Raw genomic sequence first — 20,256 nt, forward strand, 5'->3', positions numbered from 1 at the left:
GTTCCCACAGGACACCAGGCCATCCAGTCCCCTGGCCCAAATCTGCCCTGGACCTGTGGGCACGGAGCCTCCATCCGACCCACCCAGTTGCCTCTGCTGAAGTCTCAGGCAAAGTTCTCACAAGGAACCTATTTTGGGGATTTGTCCCGGATGCCAGCCTCCAGGTGTAAAATAACAGTCACCACCACCACTTTACAATGTGCCAGGCACCATCGAGTGGCACACACACCATTCCAGCCCGCTTCACAAACCCACCCAGATGGGGAAACTGAGGCTTGCAGAGAAGCAATCCGATGAGGGAGCTGGCTCCAAGCCCGGCGGCCTGTGCTGGGACTGCACTCAGACACACACTGAGGTCCCAGCCAAGGACCCACCCAGGAAGCCCTCCCAGGTTCCAGGGTCAGGCCACAGTGCCTCTTGCTTGTAGTCTTTGCAGCTGCTCCATGTCATGGACCAGGGCTCAGGGTGACCCCACAGGAGCTCGTGCAGGTTTGGGCTGGGCAGACTGACCCCCACTACTCCCTCTCTTACAGGAAAGCCTGGAGCAGCTGCTGCTGGGCAGCTGGGCACCATGCGACCGTAGCAGCCGTGAACACAAGGGTCTGGGACATGGGTCCCAGCACTGGAGCCCCTGGTCTTGCGTGGGGAGGTGGGACAAGCTCCTCCCACTGGACAGGGCCGGGGCCAGCGCCAGTTGGCACACAGTCCCGGCAAGGTGGGGTGAGCCCCTGGCCACTTCCGACAATGGACACTCGGAAGACCAGCATGTTCTTTCAGCTCAGACCCTTCTTGGTGCCGAGTGCCAGGGAGCAGCCCATCCAGGCAACTGTGGGGAAGCGAGGGTCCCTGCGGGCTGACCTTGACTCGGCCCTTCCCCACTCGTGTTCTCTTGGCCCTCAATTACGTGTGCCTGTCCTTTCTCACCGTGTTGGTTTTTACAGCTGCCTCAGTTGCTCATGACAAAGGAAAACCCAAAATCCCTGCGCAGAGCCTGGGCATGCTCCGAGCACAAGCAGGCTCATCGTTATTCCCCGTCGAGGCCGAATCCCAACCTACAGCCACAGTCAGAGCCGTGCGCGTCTCGAGGCCCCACGGCGTCCCGGGGCTCGGTTTCCAGGGCTGTGCCGAGGGTCTCACCTGCACCTCTGAGTCGGCGTCCACGTGCTGCAGCTGGAACCAGGTGTCCCTGTTGTGGTACTTCTGCAAGTCCTCCTTCTGGATGGCCACCTTCCCTGCAACACAAGCAGAGGAGACTTCACCACAGGCACAGTCCCAGAGCCAGGGCACCTGCGAGCAGAAGCCAACCCATCATCACTGCAGCTCATTTCCAACAGCTTAATTCAGAATGGGGCACCGGCTGGGCGCGGGGCTCGTGCCTGGAATCCCCACGCTTGGGAGGTCCAGGGGGAGGGTCACGTGAGACCAGCCTGGGCGATATGGCGAAAACTTCTCTACAAAACAAAAAGAATGAGCCAGGCATGGTGGTACCGTATCCCTAAAAATTGATACTAAAAAGTCAAAATAGTCAGGTGCAGGGGTAAGTCTACGCCATCTCCCTTCCAATAAGGCGTTCGGGAGGCTTCGCTGGCAAGACGCGAACGTCCAGTCCATCGGCAATGCGCACCTCACTTTCACTGTGGTCTGTGGCCAGTTCTCACAGCGGGAGGCACGTCGGAGCTTGCTGGGTGCACAAGAGCCCTGTTCTCACAAATGAACACCTCATGCCTCACACACCACCAAGGCAGCAGCATCACGCCTCTAGAGAGACACGTGTGCACCTGTGCGAGCCACAGCTTGAAACACACGTGTGCCTAGAGTTAGCTTCCGTGTGTGAACACGCACACATGTGTGCATGCATGTGGGTGCTCGGGTTATTCGCAGGGAGAACTGACAGCTAGAATGAGTTGCCACCTTCCCACACGACATGGGTTGGTCTGAATCCGTGCCTCTAAAGTGTAATCCTTGAGCCGCCTTCTGGGACCCCTGGAGAGCCCGAAAGTGTAGATTCCTGGCCTTCTCCAGACAGAGGAGAACAGAAGCTCTGGTGTGGGCCGGAATCTGCACCACCACAGGTCCCTGGGCACTTCTGTGGGCCCCAAAGTCTGGGGACATCCACTCTAAACCATTTCCTGTGCCTTAAACAGACTTAGTACTTTGGAGCTAGACTTCCAATGAAAATACGTATCAGAATATATTTGTACAATATACATTTACCTAGTATGGATTTATATGTGTAAATTCGTATCTGTAACCATTATTATCTGCTCATACGTTCACCTCATTCAAGAAACATTCTCATGGTGGGGTAAACGCATGCTCATCCCATCCCTGGCAGGACAGGGCTTGCCAGGCACTGGGCACTGAGCCGTCTTCCATCCTGCGTCCCCTCGCAGCACCACCACGTCAACCCTGCCACTGGCCTCCGCGCACTGCGGACCACTCCACCCACCACGGCAAGCACCCACGCAGCACATGCACCTCTGGTGACAGACGCACGTGAATTCCCAGGGAGTCACACACACGTGACGTCTGAGCCCATCGCAGAGCACACGCGAGAGCAGGAGTGAGGAAGGAAATGTTGGCAGACCCCTCGCGTCTTCATTCTGCACCCAGAAACACACACATCCTCCTTAAGGATCCTGGTCCAGTCACCGAAGCGAGAAACTCTGGGTCCTGGCAGACCCCGGTTCCACCGCAGCATCCCCAGCTGCAGGGTCTGAGCACACTGTGCACAACCCAGGTTCCAGGGAGCGGCCTGGGCCTCCTACCCAGCCACCCTGCCTCACACCAGGACAGCAGAGCCCAGTCCAGTTCTCTCCTCCAACTAAGATCCTTTTATATTTCCGCATCTCAAAAAGCCTCCGCAGGCTCCCGTCGGAACAACCCCGGCCTGGCATCTGACAGTCTCACGCTTTGGCCTGACTCGCTGTCCAGCCTCAGTAAATTCGGGAACACTCCACCGCCAGCCTCTCACAGGTGCTATCTCAGTCAGTCCTGCGGTGACCCTGGAGGGGCAGGTCCCACTCTGCACACCCCAGAGACAAGCAGGCTGGGGCTGCAGGGAGATGGAGCTTGCCTCCCCGCCTTCCTGCCAGCATTCCTTCCTCCGTTAGCGTCCCCACCCTGCGAGGTCTCAGGACGCATCTTCCCTCAGGAGCTCCTCTACCCCACAGGCTCAAGCGAGCGAGACCTCTCAGCCTGACCGGTCCGTTCCGTGACTGATCTCAGAGCCTGTGGGCCTTGGCCACCAGGCCCCTCCCTTGTCTGCGAACTCGGAGGGTCTGAGACATGCCCAGCTCAGCACCAGCTCCAGACCCTGTGGGACAGTGCAGGGTCGGCCACATGATGGGGGCACCACGTGGCCACAGGACACGGTGGGAGGTGCGGAAGGTGGAAAGAGGCACAAAGACGCTTTCCAAGTGCCCAAAGGACAGACGTGGAATCAGCACGGTTTGCCTCCAGTGCCGCTGACCCCTGCCATGCACCTCAGCACCTTCATCTCGTGTCCTCAGGGGAGCCGGCTGCAGCTCATACTGTCCACTCTGCAAAGCAAAGCAGCCCTGGGAACAGCCCTGGAGGAAGCCCCTTCCCAGCTCTGGGACCCCCGTTCACAGCCAAGGCCAGAGCTCCTTCCCAGCAAACTACAGCTCCGGGACCCCCGCTCACAGCCAGGGCCGGAGCCCCCTTCCCAGCAAACTACAGCTCCGGGACCCCCGCTCACAGCCAGGGCCGGCCAGTTCCACAGCCTCCCACACATAGATACAGCACACAGACACTCGTGGGTTCGTATGATCAGCCTCGTGACCTCGTCGGCTCAGCTCTTGACACACAGACTCACACAGACCATCTGGAGCTGCACGGGACGCTGACACCACTGAGGGCAGGCGAGAGCCAAGGCAAGAACGAAGGGGACCGGTGCAGAAAACAGGCCCCAGCACACGTGGGAGAAGGAGCACCAGGGAGACTCAGAGAGAAACCCAGTGACACACACACTCCGTGGACTCCCTCCAACGGCCTCTAATGGCGCAGACCACGAGGTTGGACGACAGCCAGGACACCTCCTCCTGGCCCGCTGCGTCCCCTGCCCTCCCACCAGCAGCCCTGGGCGGGCGCCTTTGACTTTCCTACCACCCCCCCACCCCCCCATCCCCCCACCCCCCCGCCCTCCCACCTTTGACTTCAAGGGTCCCGAGTGGGGCTCTGTCCTCTCCTCTGATGACGGCTGCGTGGCTCCTGCCAAACCTCCCCTTTCCCCCACAATGCAAACCTCAGTTTTGAGTCTCACAGGAATAAAGCCACATGAAAGCAAAAATTTCTTAAAACTGAGTTGGGCAATATATTTCAGTGAAAAGGGAAAAGTCTTCAGACTCCAAGACTCCTTCAGCTGGACAGGAGGGTCAGTTTTGAAGTCAGAAGTTTTAAATACTTGCAATGTCACTGTGTCTTCACATTTTTATAAGCTGAAACTGGGACAGGAGAAGTCACATATTTACGTGGATAAGGATCTTGTAACTGGCACATGATTACAAGTCTTTATTTTTAGAAGTACTTCACTTAATTTTTTAATAGGTAACAGAAACAGAACAAAATCCACAACATTCAAAAGGATTTAAAATCCCTTCAAGAAGGGGATCCCTGCCCCCGCCCCCTCATTCCCGATGTGGGGTCACTTCTGTCACCAGCCCCCAACCTCTCCTTCGAGAAGCCAGCCACGTTCAACAATGGGGACATGGGGACGTCTGAAGCATGCGTGTTCCTATCTCCAGATGCTGACCTGAGAGAACGCCTGATCCGAAGGCCACGGCGTCTACTGAAATTTCTCTGATGTGCCCAATCCATAGGGCTGTCCCCACCTATGTGAGTCACACCAAAAAGTTGACCGAACACTCTGGGCCTCCCTTTCTCGCTTGGGCAAAGGTGGCGGCCTTCTCACCACGAGAGGCGGGAAGGGTCGCTTTCTTCTGCTGCATCTGTGCTGGCCAGGCCCGTTCAGAAAGGAGGAGCCCCGGGTCTGGAGGGCATCAGAAAAAGGGGAAACAGCCACAGGACACCACTCAGCGAGAGCCGCCGAGACGGGGAGCGCGGCCCAGACGGGGAGCGCGGCCCAGACGGGGAGCGCGGCCGAGACGGGGAGTGCAGCTGAGACGCACGCGCCTCGCTCTGACCCCACCTGTGTTCCAGCCGGGGCCACGAGGAAAAACAAAGGCCATACAGATCCCAAAGGAAGAAAGAAAAACCTTTATTCATAGAATGTACAAAAAAAATCTACAAGCAAAGCTAATAGAACTAGTGGTGTGTTTAGCAAGAACAGAGAATACAGAGTCAGTAGGGAGGCGTCAATGACCATGAAAATTAAACAAAAAAAGCACCATTCACAAAATTATGTTTTTAGGTTTGTGCTTTTGGTGGACTACCTGAGAAATCTTTGACCACTCCATTAAACACATAAAACACAGAGAAATAAATGTTTTAAATGTGTAAAATGTGTAGGTTGAAAACACGTCACAAAACACGGATGAGAGAAATTGCACAGACTCAGGCATGTGGAAAAATATACCATGTCCATGGCTTTCAAGACTCAATTTTGTTAAGATATTAATTCTCCCCGAATTATAGATCAATGTAATCCCAGTCAAAATTCCTGTGGGACTATTTTGGAAATTGAGAAGCTCATTCAAAAATACATATGGCAATTCAGAGGATCCAGAATAGCAAAACAAGTTTAAGAACAAATTTGAGGACCTTACACTACGACGTAAGACCTGCTATGAAGCCACAGTGATCAAGACGCTGGCACTGGCATGAGGACAGGGGAGCATACATATGGCACAGGGCTTGGGGCTTAGCCTCAGAGGGTCTCCAGCTTCACTCAGGAAAGAATTCGAGAAGGAGGTGGTGGTGGAAGAAAACAGAGGCGGCAGTGTGATAGCTCTGAAACCGCTCCCGCAGAGCAGGGCTCCCCACAGGCGGGGTGCTGACGGTGGCAGCTCCGGGCAGTCCTGCAGTCTTGTTTATGCTCGCTTTTAACTATGTGTCAATTAAGGGACAGATTATGCAGACACTTCTAGAAAAAGCGTGGTAACTTCCGAGTCACGGGGTTGTTCCTATGGAAAGGGGTGGTAACCTCCAGGCCTTGCCATGGCGATGGTAAGCCGACACGGCGCACTGGCAGGCGTGTCTGATGGAAGGCTCCTTCCACCCATCCCTGTGTTAGCTAGTCCTCAATTTGGTCCGGTGTCCGAGACCTGCCTCCAGAGTCCAGTCCCGCCTCCTACCTCAGACGGAACAGAATACAGAGGCCACAAACAGACCCACGCAATGCGGCCAACGAAGCCAGAAATGTGCCAAAGTCATCAATGGAGGAACGGTCGCCTTTCAACCAAGGATGCCGGAACGAACGGATGTTTACATGGAAAAAACGGAATCCCGACCCTTTTCTTTGTGCCGTAAGTGATAACTAGCTTGAAACAGATCATAGAACTAAATGTAAACGCTGAAAGCACACGCTTTCCGGGAGAAAACTGCCACAACCGTGGGACAGGCAAGACTTTCTTAGACATGACACCACAGGTACAAATCATACAAGAAAAAAATGTGATAAACCATCAAAATTTAAAACTTCTGTTCTTCAAAGACAATGCTAAGAAAATGAAATACAAGCCACAAACAGGAAGAAAATATTTGCAAAGCACTCTTGTGATGGACTCGTATCCAGAATACATGGAACTCTAAAAAATAACAAGAAAACAACCCAATTAAAAGGGCAAAAGATTTGAACAATTTACCAAAGAAGGAATAGAGCAGCCACTAAGCCCACGAAAAGTCCTCAATGCCGCTCTTCACGGACACGTAATCAAAACCACAGTGAAACAGTGCACACCTATGGGAGTAGAAACGTTAACTAGAGAATAAAAACTCAGACCTCAGGGCTGGGCAGGATACAAACACCTGCTGCTCTCACCCGCTGCTGGAGAGAAGGCGGACTGGGCGGCCACCTGGAGACATGGTTGGGTAGTTTCTAATGAAAGTAAACACACACCCTACAGTGGGCCCAGCAACCTCACTCCCACGTATTTATCTCAGAGTAAGAAACAGAAACATTCTCCACATAAAGATCTATCCAAGAATGCGTACGGTGACTTTATTCATAATTCCTGAGGATTAGACACAATCCAGCCAGTGGATGAGGCCACTGAGGTGCGTCTGTATGATGGAAACCCACGGGCAGTGGGAGGGGGCGACCTGGCTCACAGCCACACAGCGTAGGACCAGCGCGGTGGCAGAGGGCAGGTCCCTCCAGGGTTTGACTCTAGTTATTCTCTAGTTATTCTCACGTGGCCTCCTGGAAAAGGCAAAACGGTGGGAACAGGCCCCAGAGCAGTGGCTGCCAGGGGCTGCGGGCCAGGGTAGGAAATCCACCCCGAAGGAGTGTTCTGGGCTGTGGGAACGTATCTCAGCTGTGGTGCTATCTACACACCTGCATACGCTGCTGAAGGCTACACCTAAACACTTTACCTTATGTCAGTTGCAGACCACCTGATTTATACACAAAGGATGGAGGTCTCAGCAGGGCACGGTGGCTCCTGCCTGTAATCCCAGCACTTTGGGAGGCCGAGGCGGGCGGATCATGAGGGCAGGAGATCGAGACCATCCTGGCTAACACGGTGAAACCCCGTCTCTACTAAAAATACAAAAAATTAGCCGGGCGTGGTTGCAGGCGCCTGTAATTCCAGCTACTGGGGAGGCTGAGGCAGGAGAATGGCATGAACCCGGGAGGAGGAGCTTGTAGTGAGCCGAGATCACACCACTGCACTCCAGCCTGGGCGACAGAGCGAGACTCCCTCTCAAAAAAAGAAGAAGAAGAAATGAATGGAGGTCTCACTGCACCCCCACCCCATTGGGAAGCCTCAGAGAGGCTCTAGGGGCTGGAGCGGCAAATGGAGGGGGACGTGGGGCTACCAGAGCCGCCCCGAGGAAGGTGGAGGCCTAGCGGGAAGAGGAGGGAGGCCCAGGATGTGGGGCGGAGACCCCGGTGCTCCTGGCTGACAGCAGTGAGCCAGGCCCGGGGCGTTTCCCGGTTCTCGCATCTGCTGGGAGCCATAGTTTCTGGTCTGTGCTCCGTGGGTGCAGCGCCCGGCAGCCGAGCCCAGGCAGAGGCCGCCTCCCTGCGCCTGGAAGCCTGAAGGCACCTGCGCCCCGGTGTCCCGCAGGCCGCGGCCCTGCGGCTGGGAGCCCGGCTTGACTGACAGTTGCCACCGGCAGCAGCGCTGTGGGCCGCGGACCGGGGACAGAGAAGGCCGGTCACGCCGCCCAGGGCCGGCCCACGCCGGACACTTCTTCCCTCTGCGCCTGCTGCCCCTGGGAGGCTTCCGACCTGCGGGAGCTGACTGCAGCCGGTGGAGGGGCGGGGTGGGCTGGGCAGGGCTGAGGGCGGGGCTTTATTTCCCGGAGTCTCCCGGCGGCTTCTGCTGCCTTTATCGGTTTGAGTCGCCACCGCCCTCCCCCTCCAGGCTAAAGATGCCCTCCCGGCCCCAACCCACACCCCATAGGAGTGCGTCCCCACCTGCCAGTGCACCCCTCACTCCTGGACCTGAACTTGCAACTGAGCACAGCTGTGGCCGCCCCAAGGAAACTCGCTGGCAGGTGGGGTTTCCTTAGGGCGTGGGCAGCTGCTAGAAACAAGAGAACCAGGAGAACCACGCAGCCAGGAAGCCAGTGGGCACCGCGCACTTCCACCCAGAAGCGCATTCCCCAGAACCTGGTGTTTCATGCCCAGTAACAACATAATTACCATCATAACGATAAATCGTTACCGGAGATCCAGACAGCCATCCATTTTCATGGCTGTAAACGCCATAGTGAAACATCTAAGTCCAGTCACCATAACCGTAAAGCCACCAAGAACTGCTAGCAGATGACGTCAACAGAACGATTAATAAACATCTTATTTGGTTATTTTCAGAGCACAAAACTCCGGAACTAACTTGATCAGTTTCTCTTACTAAAATGTGCAAAAAATTTTTTAAATTTCTTTTTCCTTAGGGTTATCACTCAAAAAATGTCTCATACACCTTCCAGAATGAATCAAGTCCCTGTGGATTCTCGCACATAAACTGAGCTGGTGATGAGGCCTGACACGTGGTGCCCAGCACAGGCTGAGCCCCGCCAGATACACCATTAGCCTCGGCTGAATAATCTGGATTCCACAGCTCCCTTTCTTCCGGGAAAGCCCTTGGAGGCCCCTGGCAGTTGCTGAGAACACAGGAGCGAGACACAGGCATGCAGGGCTCTGGGAAGCTCCGTCCAGTGGACACAGCACAACAGGCAGAAGAACCACAACCAAGGAGGGTGGCAGGGGAGGCAGGCCACGGAGGGCAGCTGCAGGGTCAGAGGCCGTCTCCTGCAGCAGGCCCCAGTCCCGGAGGCGGGCATGGCAGGATGTGGGGATGGAGGAGGAGGTGCCTGAGGAGCGGGGTGCAGAGCAGCTGCGCCCGGAGGCAGGAGGGAGAACTGCCAGCCATTAGCCCTGGAGCCGATGCCCTGGTCAGAGGGAGAGAGGAAGAGGGAACCCTTCCTCAGCGCCCAAACAGCTTGAACGCGACTCGAAGCTATGGGCGTGAACCTGAGGGCCTCCCAGGCAGACACTGAGCAGTGGGGTGCAGGGGTCATGCTGGACCCTCAAGACCATCTCACCAACAAGGCTACACGAGGCCCAGCACAGCAAGACCCTGAAGGGGTCCAGGTGCCCACCGCACTCAGGAGCACAAACACCTTCTGCAATCGCATTTCAGGGCCAGGGTGTCCGTTGCGGAAGCACCCGGCACAGCGTTCCTGCTCAAAATGAAGTCAAATGTCAATGATCTGAGATCCATGTGACCCATTCCATGTATTTTCTAAACAAACTCTGGAGACTTCTATGAAAAGCACAGCAGTTTCTAAGAATAATCATTTGGGTACAGCGAATAACAGTCCCAAAAATGTCCAGGTCCTGATCCATGCAATGGTGAGGGGGCACAGGCCTTATCAAAGCCAGGTGAGGGTCTGCCCAGCCCCAAGGGCCTCTGGGGTCACAGCTGCCACCCAGCCAAGCCCATCTCAACGCCAGGCAGAGCGCGAGACCGGTCAGGATGGGCGTCTGTCTCCTTGTCTCTGTCAGGGGACTTGCCACGGAGGCCTGGGACACAGCAGAGTGCAGACAGGAGTCTACCAGTTACCCGCTAGCCAGTTTCTCTCATGCCCTCTCTCTCCCTCAATGTCGTGCTGACATGCACTAACTGCCGGCCGTCCAGTGGGGACAGGCTGGGCTTTAGGACACTCAAGCTCTGACGTGGACCTTTGGCTGTGCCTCTCACGCTTCTGTGTGCCAAGCACCGGGAATGGATCAGATCACAGATCCTGGACCACAGCTCACAAACAGAGGGACATGGACGATGAGGAAAGCCCACAGCTGAGGGACACCGGCGAGCGCTGGGGAAAGGGGGCAGCTGGCGTGGGACGGAGAGGCCATGATGCGGTATGGGGAGCCAGTGTGAGCAGTGAGCGTCAGATGGACGCGCCCCCCACCCCCTGCACGGCACCCTCGTGGCCTCGCTGGCCTCCTGCACTTGTGGACCCTCAGGCTGCTTGGGGCGGAGCTTGGGGTCCTCCTGGGGGACTCCTCCTCCTGCCCTATCCCACTCAGCATTCCGGCAGCCAGGGAGACGAGGAGCCTGCACCACCCGGGGTCTGGGCTCAGGCTGTGGCAGCCAGTACACACTGGCTCCCCGGCCACCCGTCCTGGGCATGAGCTCAGGTGCTGCAGGACCCTCCTCCTTTCCTGGCTCTCCCGGCGACTCGGCGGGAATTAGCCTGATACCCCAGCCTCCCACGCCTGCTGCGTGAGGTCCGCTCCTGATGGGGTCCTCTGGCTGCATTTAGGAACAAGGAGCTCCCTGAGTAACCTGAAGTCCACTCTGCCAAGAGGCCCCACAACTTACAGGACGCTGCCTTCCTGCGATCCCCGGCAGGGCTGCCCATGAGCTTTCTCCAAGAAAACCGGGGGAAACTGAGCCCACACGCCCCCACCCCCACCCGCCCTTCCCGTGCCCACACTGTGGGGACTGAAGTTAGGACAGGGACAGCCAGGATGTGGTGAGGAGGGAGGGCCCCACGTCCACGCAAAGGTCCCCCCCGCGGATGCCCCGGGGAGAAGCCCTGGGAAGTTGTCTGAAGAGGGTCGGGGATGCTGTGCTCTCGCCTTGAGGGGCCACGGAAGCCTCGACTGGCAGCCCTCACTGACCTGAGCCTGGCGTGGTGCTCCAGGAGGGACCAGACGCCAGGCCAGATCCCGAGAGCAGATCAGGAGGAACAGCCAGGGCTGCCGTGACCCCTCAGCACCATCCCGCCAGGCTCCGGGCTGAAATGCTAACACTCCCCTGGCACAGAACAGGTGGAAAAGGGGAAGTCAATGCTCATTCATCACCTACCTATGATGGAATCCCTCCGGAAAACGTCTCTATCGAAAATGTAGAAGGACAGGTGACGAAAGCTCCGAGGAATTTCACAGTAAAAGTCTTCTCCGTAAAAGGGGCTGGAGAGAAAGAAAAGCACCAGTTAGAACACAAGCCACGCTCCCCGCCTCAGCCCCAGGGGCACACACGTGTGCTCTTAGTTTTAAACGTGCCATGAGAACGCCCTGCAGTGCGCGGCACGTGTGAGACATGAACCTGCAGCTCCCTGTGGGGTGAAGGGTGTTGTGGCTGCATCCCAGCCTCTACCTCGAGCCTTTGCACTGCACGGATGAACTGTAACTGGGCTGCCTGGCGGTCCAGGACGCTGAGAGACCTCTGCAGAGACCATGGTCACTGCCTGAATGACTTCCATGGTACGTGCTCAGGTCTAGGTCCAGCCTCAGGGACACTGTGATGTTTTGAAGGTACCTGGTTTGGGGCAGGTGGTGGCTCCCTTTATGGATTGAATGTAAAACACAGCACTCCAGTGCCTTGCCCGGTTCCTTTTATCCAGAGATCCAGTACAAAGTCCTGACTGCCCAGCCGTCCTCACTCCTGGGGAAGGCCCCCGCGGCTGACTGTGCTTACAGAGTGCACGGCTCAGGCTACCCACGCGTGAGTCACCCGGAGATGCAGCCGCCCCACAGAGGGAGACTTCAAATAACTGCAACCCCAATAAAGAAGCAGAAGCCAACAGGCTTTGCCATTCAGCAAACCCCCCTGCTGTCCTGGGCCGGCACAGGTGGGGTTAGGTTCCTACCTGTGCCGGACCTGTTGGCGATTACTATGGTGCACGCACAGCTACCAACTCAGAACTCAACACAAGCCCACTTTCACACACATTTATGCTAAGGTCCAAAATAGGAAAGATGTAAGTTATTCAAGGAGGAACCATTCCGATAGAGAGCAAAGGAAGGTCAACGGTGCTGGGCCAGGTGATCGTCCACACAGTCACCAATGGCGCAGGCCCCACCCCAGCCACAGGCAGAAATGAACTCAGACCCCGCACCCATGTGTAAGGGTGTAAGGGCTGGAGCTCCCAGCCTCTGAGAAGAAAACGGGGATGAACCTGCACCCAAAGATGTCTTAGATCTGTCACCCAAAGCACAAGTGCCAAAAGAAAAATAAATGGAAAATCAGACTTCCATCAAAATTAAAAACACTAAAAACTTTTTTGCATTAAAAGCGTTATTTAAAAAGTGAAAAGGGCCAGTGCGGTGGCTCACGCCTGTACTCCCAGCACTTTGGGAGGCTGAGGTGGACGAATCACCTAAGATCAGGAGTTCGAGACCAGCCTGGCCAACACGGCAAAACCCCGTCTCTACTAAAACTACAAATATTAGCAGGGCGTGGTGGTGGGTGCCTGTAATTCCCAGCTACTCGGGAGGCTAAGGCAGGAGAATCGCTTGAACCCGGGAGGCGGAGGTTGCAGTGAGCCGAGATTGCACCACTGCACTCCAGCCTGGGTGACAAGAGCAAAACTCAGTCTCAAAAAAAATAATAAAAATGTAAAAAATTACAAGTGAAAAGACAGACTAGAAAAAATATTAGCATGTCAGTTATCTGATAAAGGACTTGTATCCAGAATATATAAAGAACTCTTATAACTCAATAAATGATGACAAATAATTCAATTTAAAAAGGGGCAAAAGATCTGAACACACATATCACCAAAGAAGACAAATGACCAACAATGTATTAAAAATGCTCCATGTCATTAGCCCTTGAGAAAATGCAAATTAAACCAGGAGATACAGCACAGGCAGAGGCCCAAACCTCGGGCCGCGAGCGTTGCTGCCCGGAGCCCAGGCCCTAGCCCCTCCCTCTGCAGCGGCCTTGATAACAGGCATTTCATTTGGATTTCACTGATTTCATAATTTTTATAACTGGGTCAGAGACTGAGTAACGTTTACTCAAAAAACCATTTTTTGTCATAAAACACAATCTTCCAAAGGAGGCCTAAAATACCTACATTGTTGTAAGCATTTTGGAAACACAGCAGTATCCATTTACACACAAAAGAAACATCTCTTTATCTTTCAATGAAGGCAGAATGCTCAGGGACTTCCACCGACTTCCTCGTAGCAGAATCCTGGTTCATGAAGGCCCATTAGAAAGTCACATTTCCTTTAAACACATTCTCACGTTGGTCGTTGTCGCAGGTGCTCGAGTGCCTCTGATTTTCCTGGGTCTGCCTGGGCACCGCTGAGATCTGATGTCAGGGACCCCCAGGGAGAAACACCCTGTGCCCGTGGTGTGTGCCCACAGGCACGTGTGTGGGTGTGTGCATGTGTGTGCCCATGGGTGTGTTCCCACAGGCACGTGTGTGGGTGTGTGCACGTGTGTGCCCGTGGGTGTGTGTCCACAGGCACGTGTGCGTGTTCATGTGTGCCCGTGGGTGTGTGTGCCCACAGGCACGTGTGTGGGTGTGTGCATGTGTGTGTCCATGGGTGTGTTCCCACAGGCACGTGTGTGGGTGTGTGCACGTGTGTGCCCGTGGGTGTGTGTTCCCACAGGCACGTTTGTGTGTGCACGTGTGTGCCCGTACGTGTGTCCCCACAGGCATGTGTGCGTGTTTGTGCGTGCAGGCATGCACCCGGAGCACTTGGGTCACACGTACACAAAGGCACCACAGATGCGCCCCGCACAATGCGCTGCTTTCATGACAAGGCGAGGGGTTGTCACCCCGCCCCCACACTGTGTAGTCACAGCTGCAGGATCTCGGGGCAGGACGCACACTCCCCGGGCAGCGCCCTGCGGCCTCCCCGGAGAAGCTTGGTGCTCTGCAGACAGCGTCCCCACTGGCAGGAAAAACCACTGTCAACCTCAAAGCCAAAAGGGACACCAAACGCGCATTTTAATATTCACGACAAGGTCTCAGGCGACGAGCTACTCACAGGACAGGCGTTAACAATTAATAGTAATTCACAAAACATTTGAGGTTTTTACAACAACAAGACGGCCTATTCTGTACGTCCCAGAGCAACTTTCAGGGCCACTGAGGCCGAAGCGACGGCACGAAGCCGTGGTGCCTGAATGCGCGGACACAGCCTGGACTCAGTGTTTCCAGTCCCGCTCGCTCCCGGCAGAGCCCGAAGAAACAAGGGTTGGAGGCTTCGCTTACTGCTCCAGAATGGCAGGTGCCCAGGCTGTCCCGGCCGTGGCGCATCTCACGCGAGAAGCCCGGCGGGAGCACGCACAGCTCCTGGCCTCGCGGCAAATGCGTAACCAAAAGGTGTAAATCAAGCTTCATTCACCACGGAGGAACCTCAGAACCACAGGCACCGACAGCCAAGCTGCCCGAGAATGGAACGGACGCCCTCCACTGGCACACACTCCAGCAGCTGGCTTTTCAGGAAGCTGTGGCAGCTTCAGAGCAACCCAGGGCTCGGGGTTCACCTGGCCACCTCGCCGTGAGAGGGTGTCACGCTTCCCAAGAGCCCCCCACCCCCCACACAGACACTGAGGACCCCACCACGTGGGCCTGTGCCTGCGTCGCAGGAACGCGGGGAGGAGGAAGTGGGTCAGGCTGGACTGCAATGTCTGATGTGGTGTCCAACGTGTGTCCAGTGCGTGTCCAATGCGTGTCGTGCGTGTCCGGTGCGTGTCTGGTGAATGTTCGGTGCACGTCCAGTGCGTGTCCAGTACGTGTCCGATGCATATTCGGTGCGTGTCCGGTGCGTGTCCGATGCGTGTCCAGTGTGTGTCCAATGCATACTCAGTGCGTGTCCGGTGTGTGGTGAGGGTTGGTGAGATGAAGATGCCAGCGTTGAGCACACCCCACACACAGGCGCTGTGCACCTGGCCTTTGACCCTGCACACTTCCCCACCGTCCCAATGCACAGGGTGGGAAACCGAGGCACTCCGACATCTGATGAAACTATCCCAGGGATCGTGCCGTGACTCAGGCCATGCTGTGTTGCTATAAACCGCTTTTACGTTTAGAAAGGGGCACGTCCAGTCTGATAATTTCATGGAGTTCGTGTGTTTTCTTGTAGCTTCCTCTTTCTGCTATTTTTATCTCTTTTTATTGAATGGATTTCTGGTTTATTTATGAATTTTAAACACCTCAATTTCCATGGACAGGTGTCAGCACCACCAGAAGCCTCACGGGACCCTTCCAGGTGCCCAGCCAGCAGCCTCTGCCCTGAGCCCCCGCCCCCCCGAACCCCCACCGCCAAGCAGAGTCACAGTGAGAGGAGTCACTTGGCAGAGCAACGGAATACCCCTCTACCGGGCAGCGCCCAGGGACACCGTGCCTCAGCCCCGCTGCCCAAGCCCTGCCGCACTACCCCCGGGGAGCACGACTTCTTCCGGCCTCCACCCAGCAATTTCTCGAGCAACGGCTTCGGAAACCTTGCTCCGGAATGGCAGAAGGGAGGCAGCGCTTTGGGGTCCTCTCTGCCCCCCTGCTAAGAGGAGCTTGGTTCTCGGGAACCTCGCGGTCCCCCCTCCTGAAGAAGAGGAACATCGCACTCACATTTCCATTTTACACCTTTGCAGCCGAGAACGCTGGAGCCACAATGGGCTCCAGCAAAGGCGATGGTGAGCGTTTTACATTTCTGATGTCGTTTACTCTACCGGCTCCAGTTGCCTATTTTCACATTTTCCCCCTTATTTCGTATAACTCTTTAAACTTAATAAAGTTATGACTGACTTTGTTTCCTGCAAGTCACCTCAAGTCTTTCAGGAAACCAGGCAGGACATCTGCAGGCGGCCGGCCGGCCTTACCTACGGAGCCCTGAGCCACCAACCACCGTGACCAAGCGTCATGCCCGCGAGCCGGACGAGCCCAGCAGGGGAGAGCGGCTGGACTCCGGACGCGAAGTCCACACGGACGGAGCAGCGGGCAGGGCTGCCTGTGAGGAGGGATTTAGACCAGGAGGCCGCTGGGGAGCCTGCCCAGAGGAGGAGGCTGCCCAGAGGAGGAGGCATCCCACGGCAATGGGGTCCGGAGAGGCGGCAGCGCTGCAGGCCTTTGCGCTCATTTTAATGAAGGCTCTGCAGGGTTTCAAGGAAAGATGGAGCCGGTCCCTGTGCCAGAATAGAGGGTTCGTTCAGCTTCTTAGACCGATGATTTATTTAGGGAATAAGAAGGGCGATTCCAGGGACAGTGGAGGCCCCCACAGGAAGGAAACCCCTCCCCGCAGTGATGGCACAGAGCCAGCCTGACGCCCAAGGCCACTGTGCCACCATCGCCCGGGAGCCCTGAAGAAACGCCTGGAAGAATGCAAACCCCCAGCTCAAGGAGGAGAGTGGAGGCCGTTCCCCACCTTCTGGGGGCAATTAACAACCTCCGAGAATGAACCCACAGCTTAAACCCACAGAACCTCCGCCAACCACACCCAGACCTGGAAGGGGCACCTCTGGCCGGGGCGCTCAGCACGAGGGGACCCAGATCAGTGGCTTCCCTGGGGCGTGGGCTCGGCCTGCAGGCTGGAGGCTGGAGAGCTGCCATCCTGGCACACGCTGGGTAGATGCGGGTGTTTCCAATGTGCTGAAGAGGGCAGGGCCTGGCTGCGGCGCTCGGAGGCTGGAGTCCTGGAGGTCGGTGGGGGGCGGTGAGTTCCCAGGTCACTTCCCCTGCCGCACGTTTTCTTCACTTTCCTGTCCTATTCGTTCATTTTAGCATGGAGGTCAGAACCGGCCGAGAGAAGCCCCTGCCTGGCCACTCAGGTGGTGTGAGGACGGGGGCCAGGGCCGCGAGCATCAGTCAGCTCCTAGAACTGCAGGTTTGTACCTGCGAATGGGGCACCCGAGTGACATCCCTCCAAGACCCCCGGGATGCCACGAGCCCCACGGAGACAGCGCACCCGGCAGGGGCCAGCTCCAGACGCTGCTGCTGGGGCAAGGCCATCACCACCGTCCACGCATCCAGCAGGAAGAGTGGATTCCTCGGGCGTGAAGCTCACAGCTCACATCGTCTACGCACCTGCCCGACGACCTCCCCCGAACCTGGATTCCCACCACAGAATTCAATTCCTCGGGTGCTCACCGTCCCGTGACTTGTGGCCATCAGACTGGACCTGACACACACAGACCATCTCCTGTTTTGCAGAAAATCCTGTTGGGCCAATTCCAGAGCTGAAACACAGTGTCCACTTGAGGGTCCAGACCTGGCGCCGCCCTTGCTGGAACAGCATCTCCTTCCCTCTCAGAGCAACGCCACTGATGCCCAGACCAGCACCCACGCCTGTCCTCGCCGGCCCGACAATGCCCCTCCCAGGCCCTGCCGCTCAGAGGACTGGTCACGGGCACCGTGGACTATGCCGACCCGCAAACCCCAGGGACCGGGCCCTGCCGCTGTGGACACAGGTGACCCTGCCCCTCGCAGGGGAGCTGCTCTCCTCCTGAGCCCAGGAGTGCTCGGGAACATCCACCCCAATGAGAACCAAAATCAGGAGTTGAAGTGGGAGTTGAAAGCCAGAGCCTTTTTCGAATAACTTCCCTAAGCTCTTTTAAACACCTGCATCCAGGCCAGATGCAGTGGGGGAGGCCATGGCAGAAGGGCCACTTGAGTCCAGGAGTTAGAGATCAACCTGGGCAACACAGCAAGACCCCAACTCAACAGAAAATTTAAAAATTAGACAGGTTTGGTGGCGCACGTCTGCAGGGAGGTGGAGGATTGCTTGAGGCCAGGAGTTCCAGGCTGCAGTGAGCTGTGACCACACCACTGCACTAGAGCCTGAGTGACAGAGCGAGACCTCGTCTCAAAAAACCCAACACCTACACCTCCTGTATCGTCACAGCACAGTCCCGCCTGGTGCAGCCGCCGTCGGGCTCCCGTGCAGCTGCTCCTCCCACCTGATTCAGGCCCTGGTGAGCTTCACAAGGCCAAGGGGACGTCAGTCTCCACCAGGAAGACCATACAGCACATCTAAATGTAAGACTCTGAGACAGACGTCACTGAAGCCCACCCGAGGCGGCACAAGTACCCACACGGGCCTTGCCGGGGGAAGCACGAGTTTGAAGACAGAATCTTCCGGGGACGTCCACGTTTCAACGCTGCCTTGCCAGAGGCCAGTTCCCTCATCTCGCAGCCTCAGGACACCGCCCTCTCGCAGTGTGGCCTGCGGGCACAGGCGGCGTTCGGCTGGGGAAGGCAGTGGCTCTGCACCCAAAGCGGCCTCCCCAGGCCACGCCACTGCCTGGCTCAGAGGTTTCTTCCTCTGCCCTACACAGTGAGACAAACACATGGCGGGGCCTCCCACACGCCAGGCGCAAGCAACTGGGGGCACCTTCGATGCCTTCGGCCCCGGCCAGGCGTGGCTCACCGGACCCAGAAGCCACGGTGCTCTCTCCCCACGACTGTTTCAGCTGCGCGTCCCCGTTCCACACTGTGGGAACAGCAGCCAATGAAGCAAAGTCCCAGTCCCGGGGAGCCAAAGAGCGCACAGAACCACAAACGTCCAACGCGCAAGGCTGGCGGGGGCGGCACTGCGGCCTCGCTCGGGGCCAGGGAGGCTTACGGACGAGTGAGCGCTTGAACGGGGCCGTGGACGGTGAGGAGACCGCGGGAGGACGAGTGAGCGCATGAATGAGGCCGTGGACGGTGAGGAGACAGCGGGAGGGGTCCAGGCAGAGGGACACCAGGTGCAAAGCCTCGAGGCAGCAGGGCTTGTGTGTGGTGAAGACGTAGGAGCAAGGAGGAGGCTGGTGTGGCCCGGGCAGGGCAGGACAGGAGGATGCTGGGAGCTGAGGTCAGGGGTCAGGGTGCAGCTGAGGCCACGTGGTACGGAGCAGACATTTCACCACAGCGGCTGGGAATGTGCAGGCCCCGTGCAAGGCACTGGACGGACGGATGCATGGATGGGTAGGTGGGCGTGCAGGGAGGAATCGCCTGTCTCAGCTCAGCAGCCGGGAGCTGCTCAGGCCTGGGCACAGCAGACCAGGAAGGGAAGGTCACCCGAGCCTCCACAGGTGGGGCTTTCTGCAGGCAGGGGGCAGCGGTCCAGCCCGAGAGGCCACAGTGCCGAGCAAATCCTGGTTGTCCTCATAGGGACCACAGAAATTCAGTTCTGGCAGAGCCGAGACTGCCGGGAAGCCAGAGGGGCTCCTGCAGGAGGTGAGGGGCCTGTGGAGACGCGAAGGGCCAGGACCAGACACGCCCCGTTCCGCTCCGCTTACAGCGAGGCAAGCGGCGGGCAGGAGGCAGCTGGAGCCACACCCGCCTGAGCTCGGGGCAGAACTGTTCCCCCAGCGCTGTGCCTCGCCAGCCTGGAGCTGCTGTGGTGTCAGTGGTCAGCTCAAGTCCAGCCGCTTGAAAGGGAGGCAGAGGCCCCGCCTTCCCTGAGGCTCCCTGTGAAGAGCAGGAGGCTGGGCCCTCAGGAAGCCGCTGGCCAGGCTCTGCCACCCCCACAGCCGGCAGACGGAGCCTGGGCACTGCACATGGAGACGTTTCTTCTTCCCGAGACCTCGCACAAAAATTACTCACTTAAAAGCGCTTAGAGTTTTTTCATTTTTCCAGTGGCAAATATTTCGAGGGAATGCCACAGAAACAGCCACATCAAAACCCAATTCAGTTCTCCCTTCTCTACCCCCCACCAAGGCCGGGGACACGCTCTCAATGCATGAGGCTTGTTTAGGTCTCTGTGTTTTTCCTCTTAGAACTGCAAACTATGGTTGCCTGGAAAGGTTTCTAAAAACCCCAGGCGCCCAGGCCCACCTCAGAGAACGGCTCTTCAAGGATGATGGGTTATGAAAGAGGAACCCTGTGGGAGGCTGAGGCGGCAGATCATGAGGTCAAGAGATTGAGACCATCCTGGCC

The 20,256-nt window shown here is 57.0% G+C and overlaps 1 protein-coding gene across 4 annotated transcripts in view; it reads right to left on the reverse strand.

Annotated features, from left to right (window-relative positions):
• The window catches only part of RASA3 (RAS p21 protein activator 3), a 133,550-nt gene that overhangs the window by 49,313 nt on the left and 63,981 nt on the right, over positions 1-20,256 (reverse strand). For all 4 annotated transcript variants that reach the window (XM_015121528.3, XM_077974113.1, XM_015121529.3 and 1 more), the window contains exons 3-4: positions 11,466-11,569; positions 1,138-1,232 (exon numbers count right to left, since the gene is read on the reverse strand). In XM_015121528.3, coding sequence (XP_014977014.2) covers positions 1,138-1,232; positions 11,466-11,569 — 199 coding nt within the window. The remainder of the gene's footprint in view (positions 1-1,137; positions 1,233-11,465; positions 11,570-20,256) is intronic.

Source organism: Macaca mulatta, chromosome 17, assembly GCF_049350105.2.
Source record: "Macaca mulatta isolate MMU2019108-1 chromosome 17, T2T-MMU8v2.0, whole genome shotgun sequence".
NCBI classification, from domain to species: Eukaryota; Metazoa; Chordata; class Mammalia; order Primates; family Cercopithecidae; genus Macaca; species Macaca mulatta.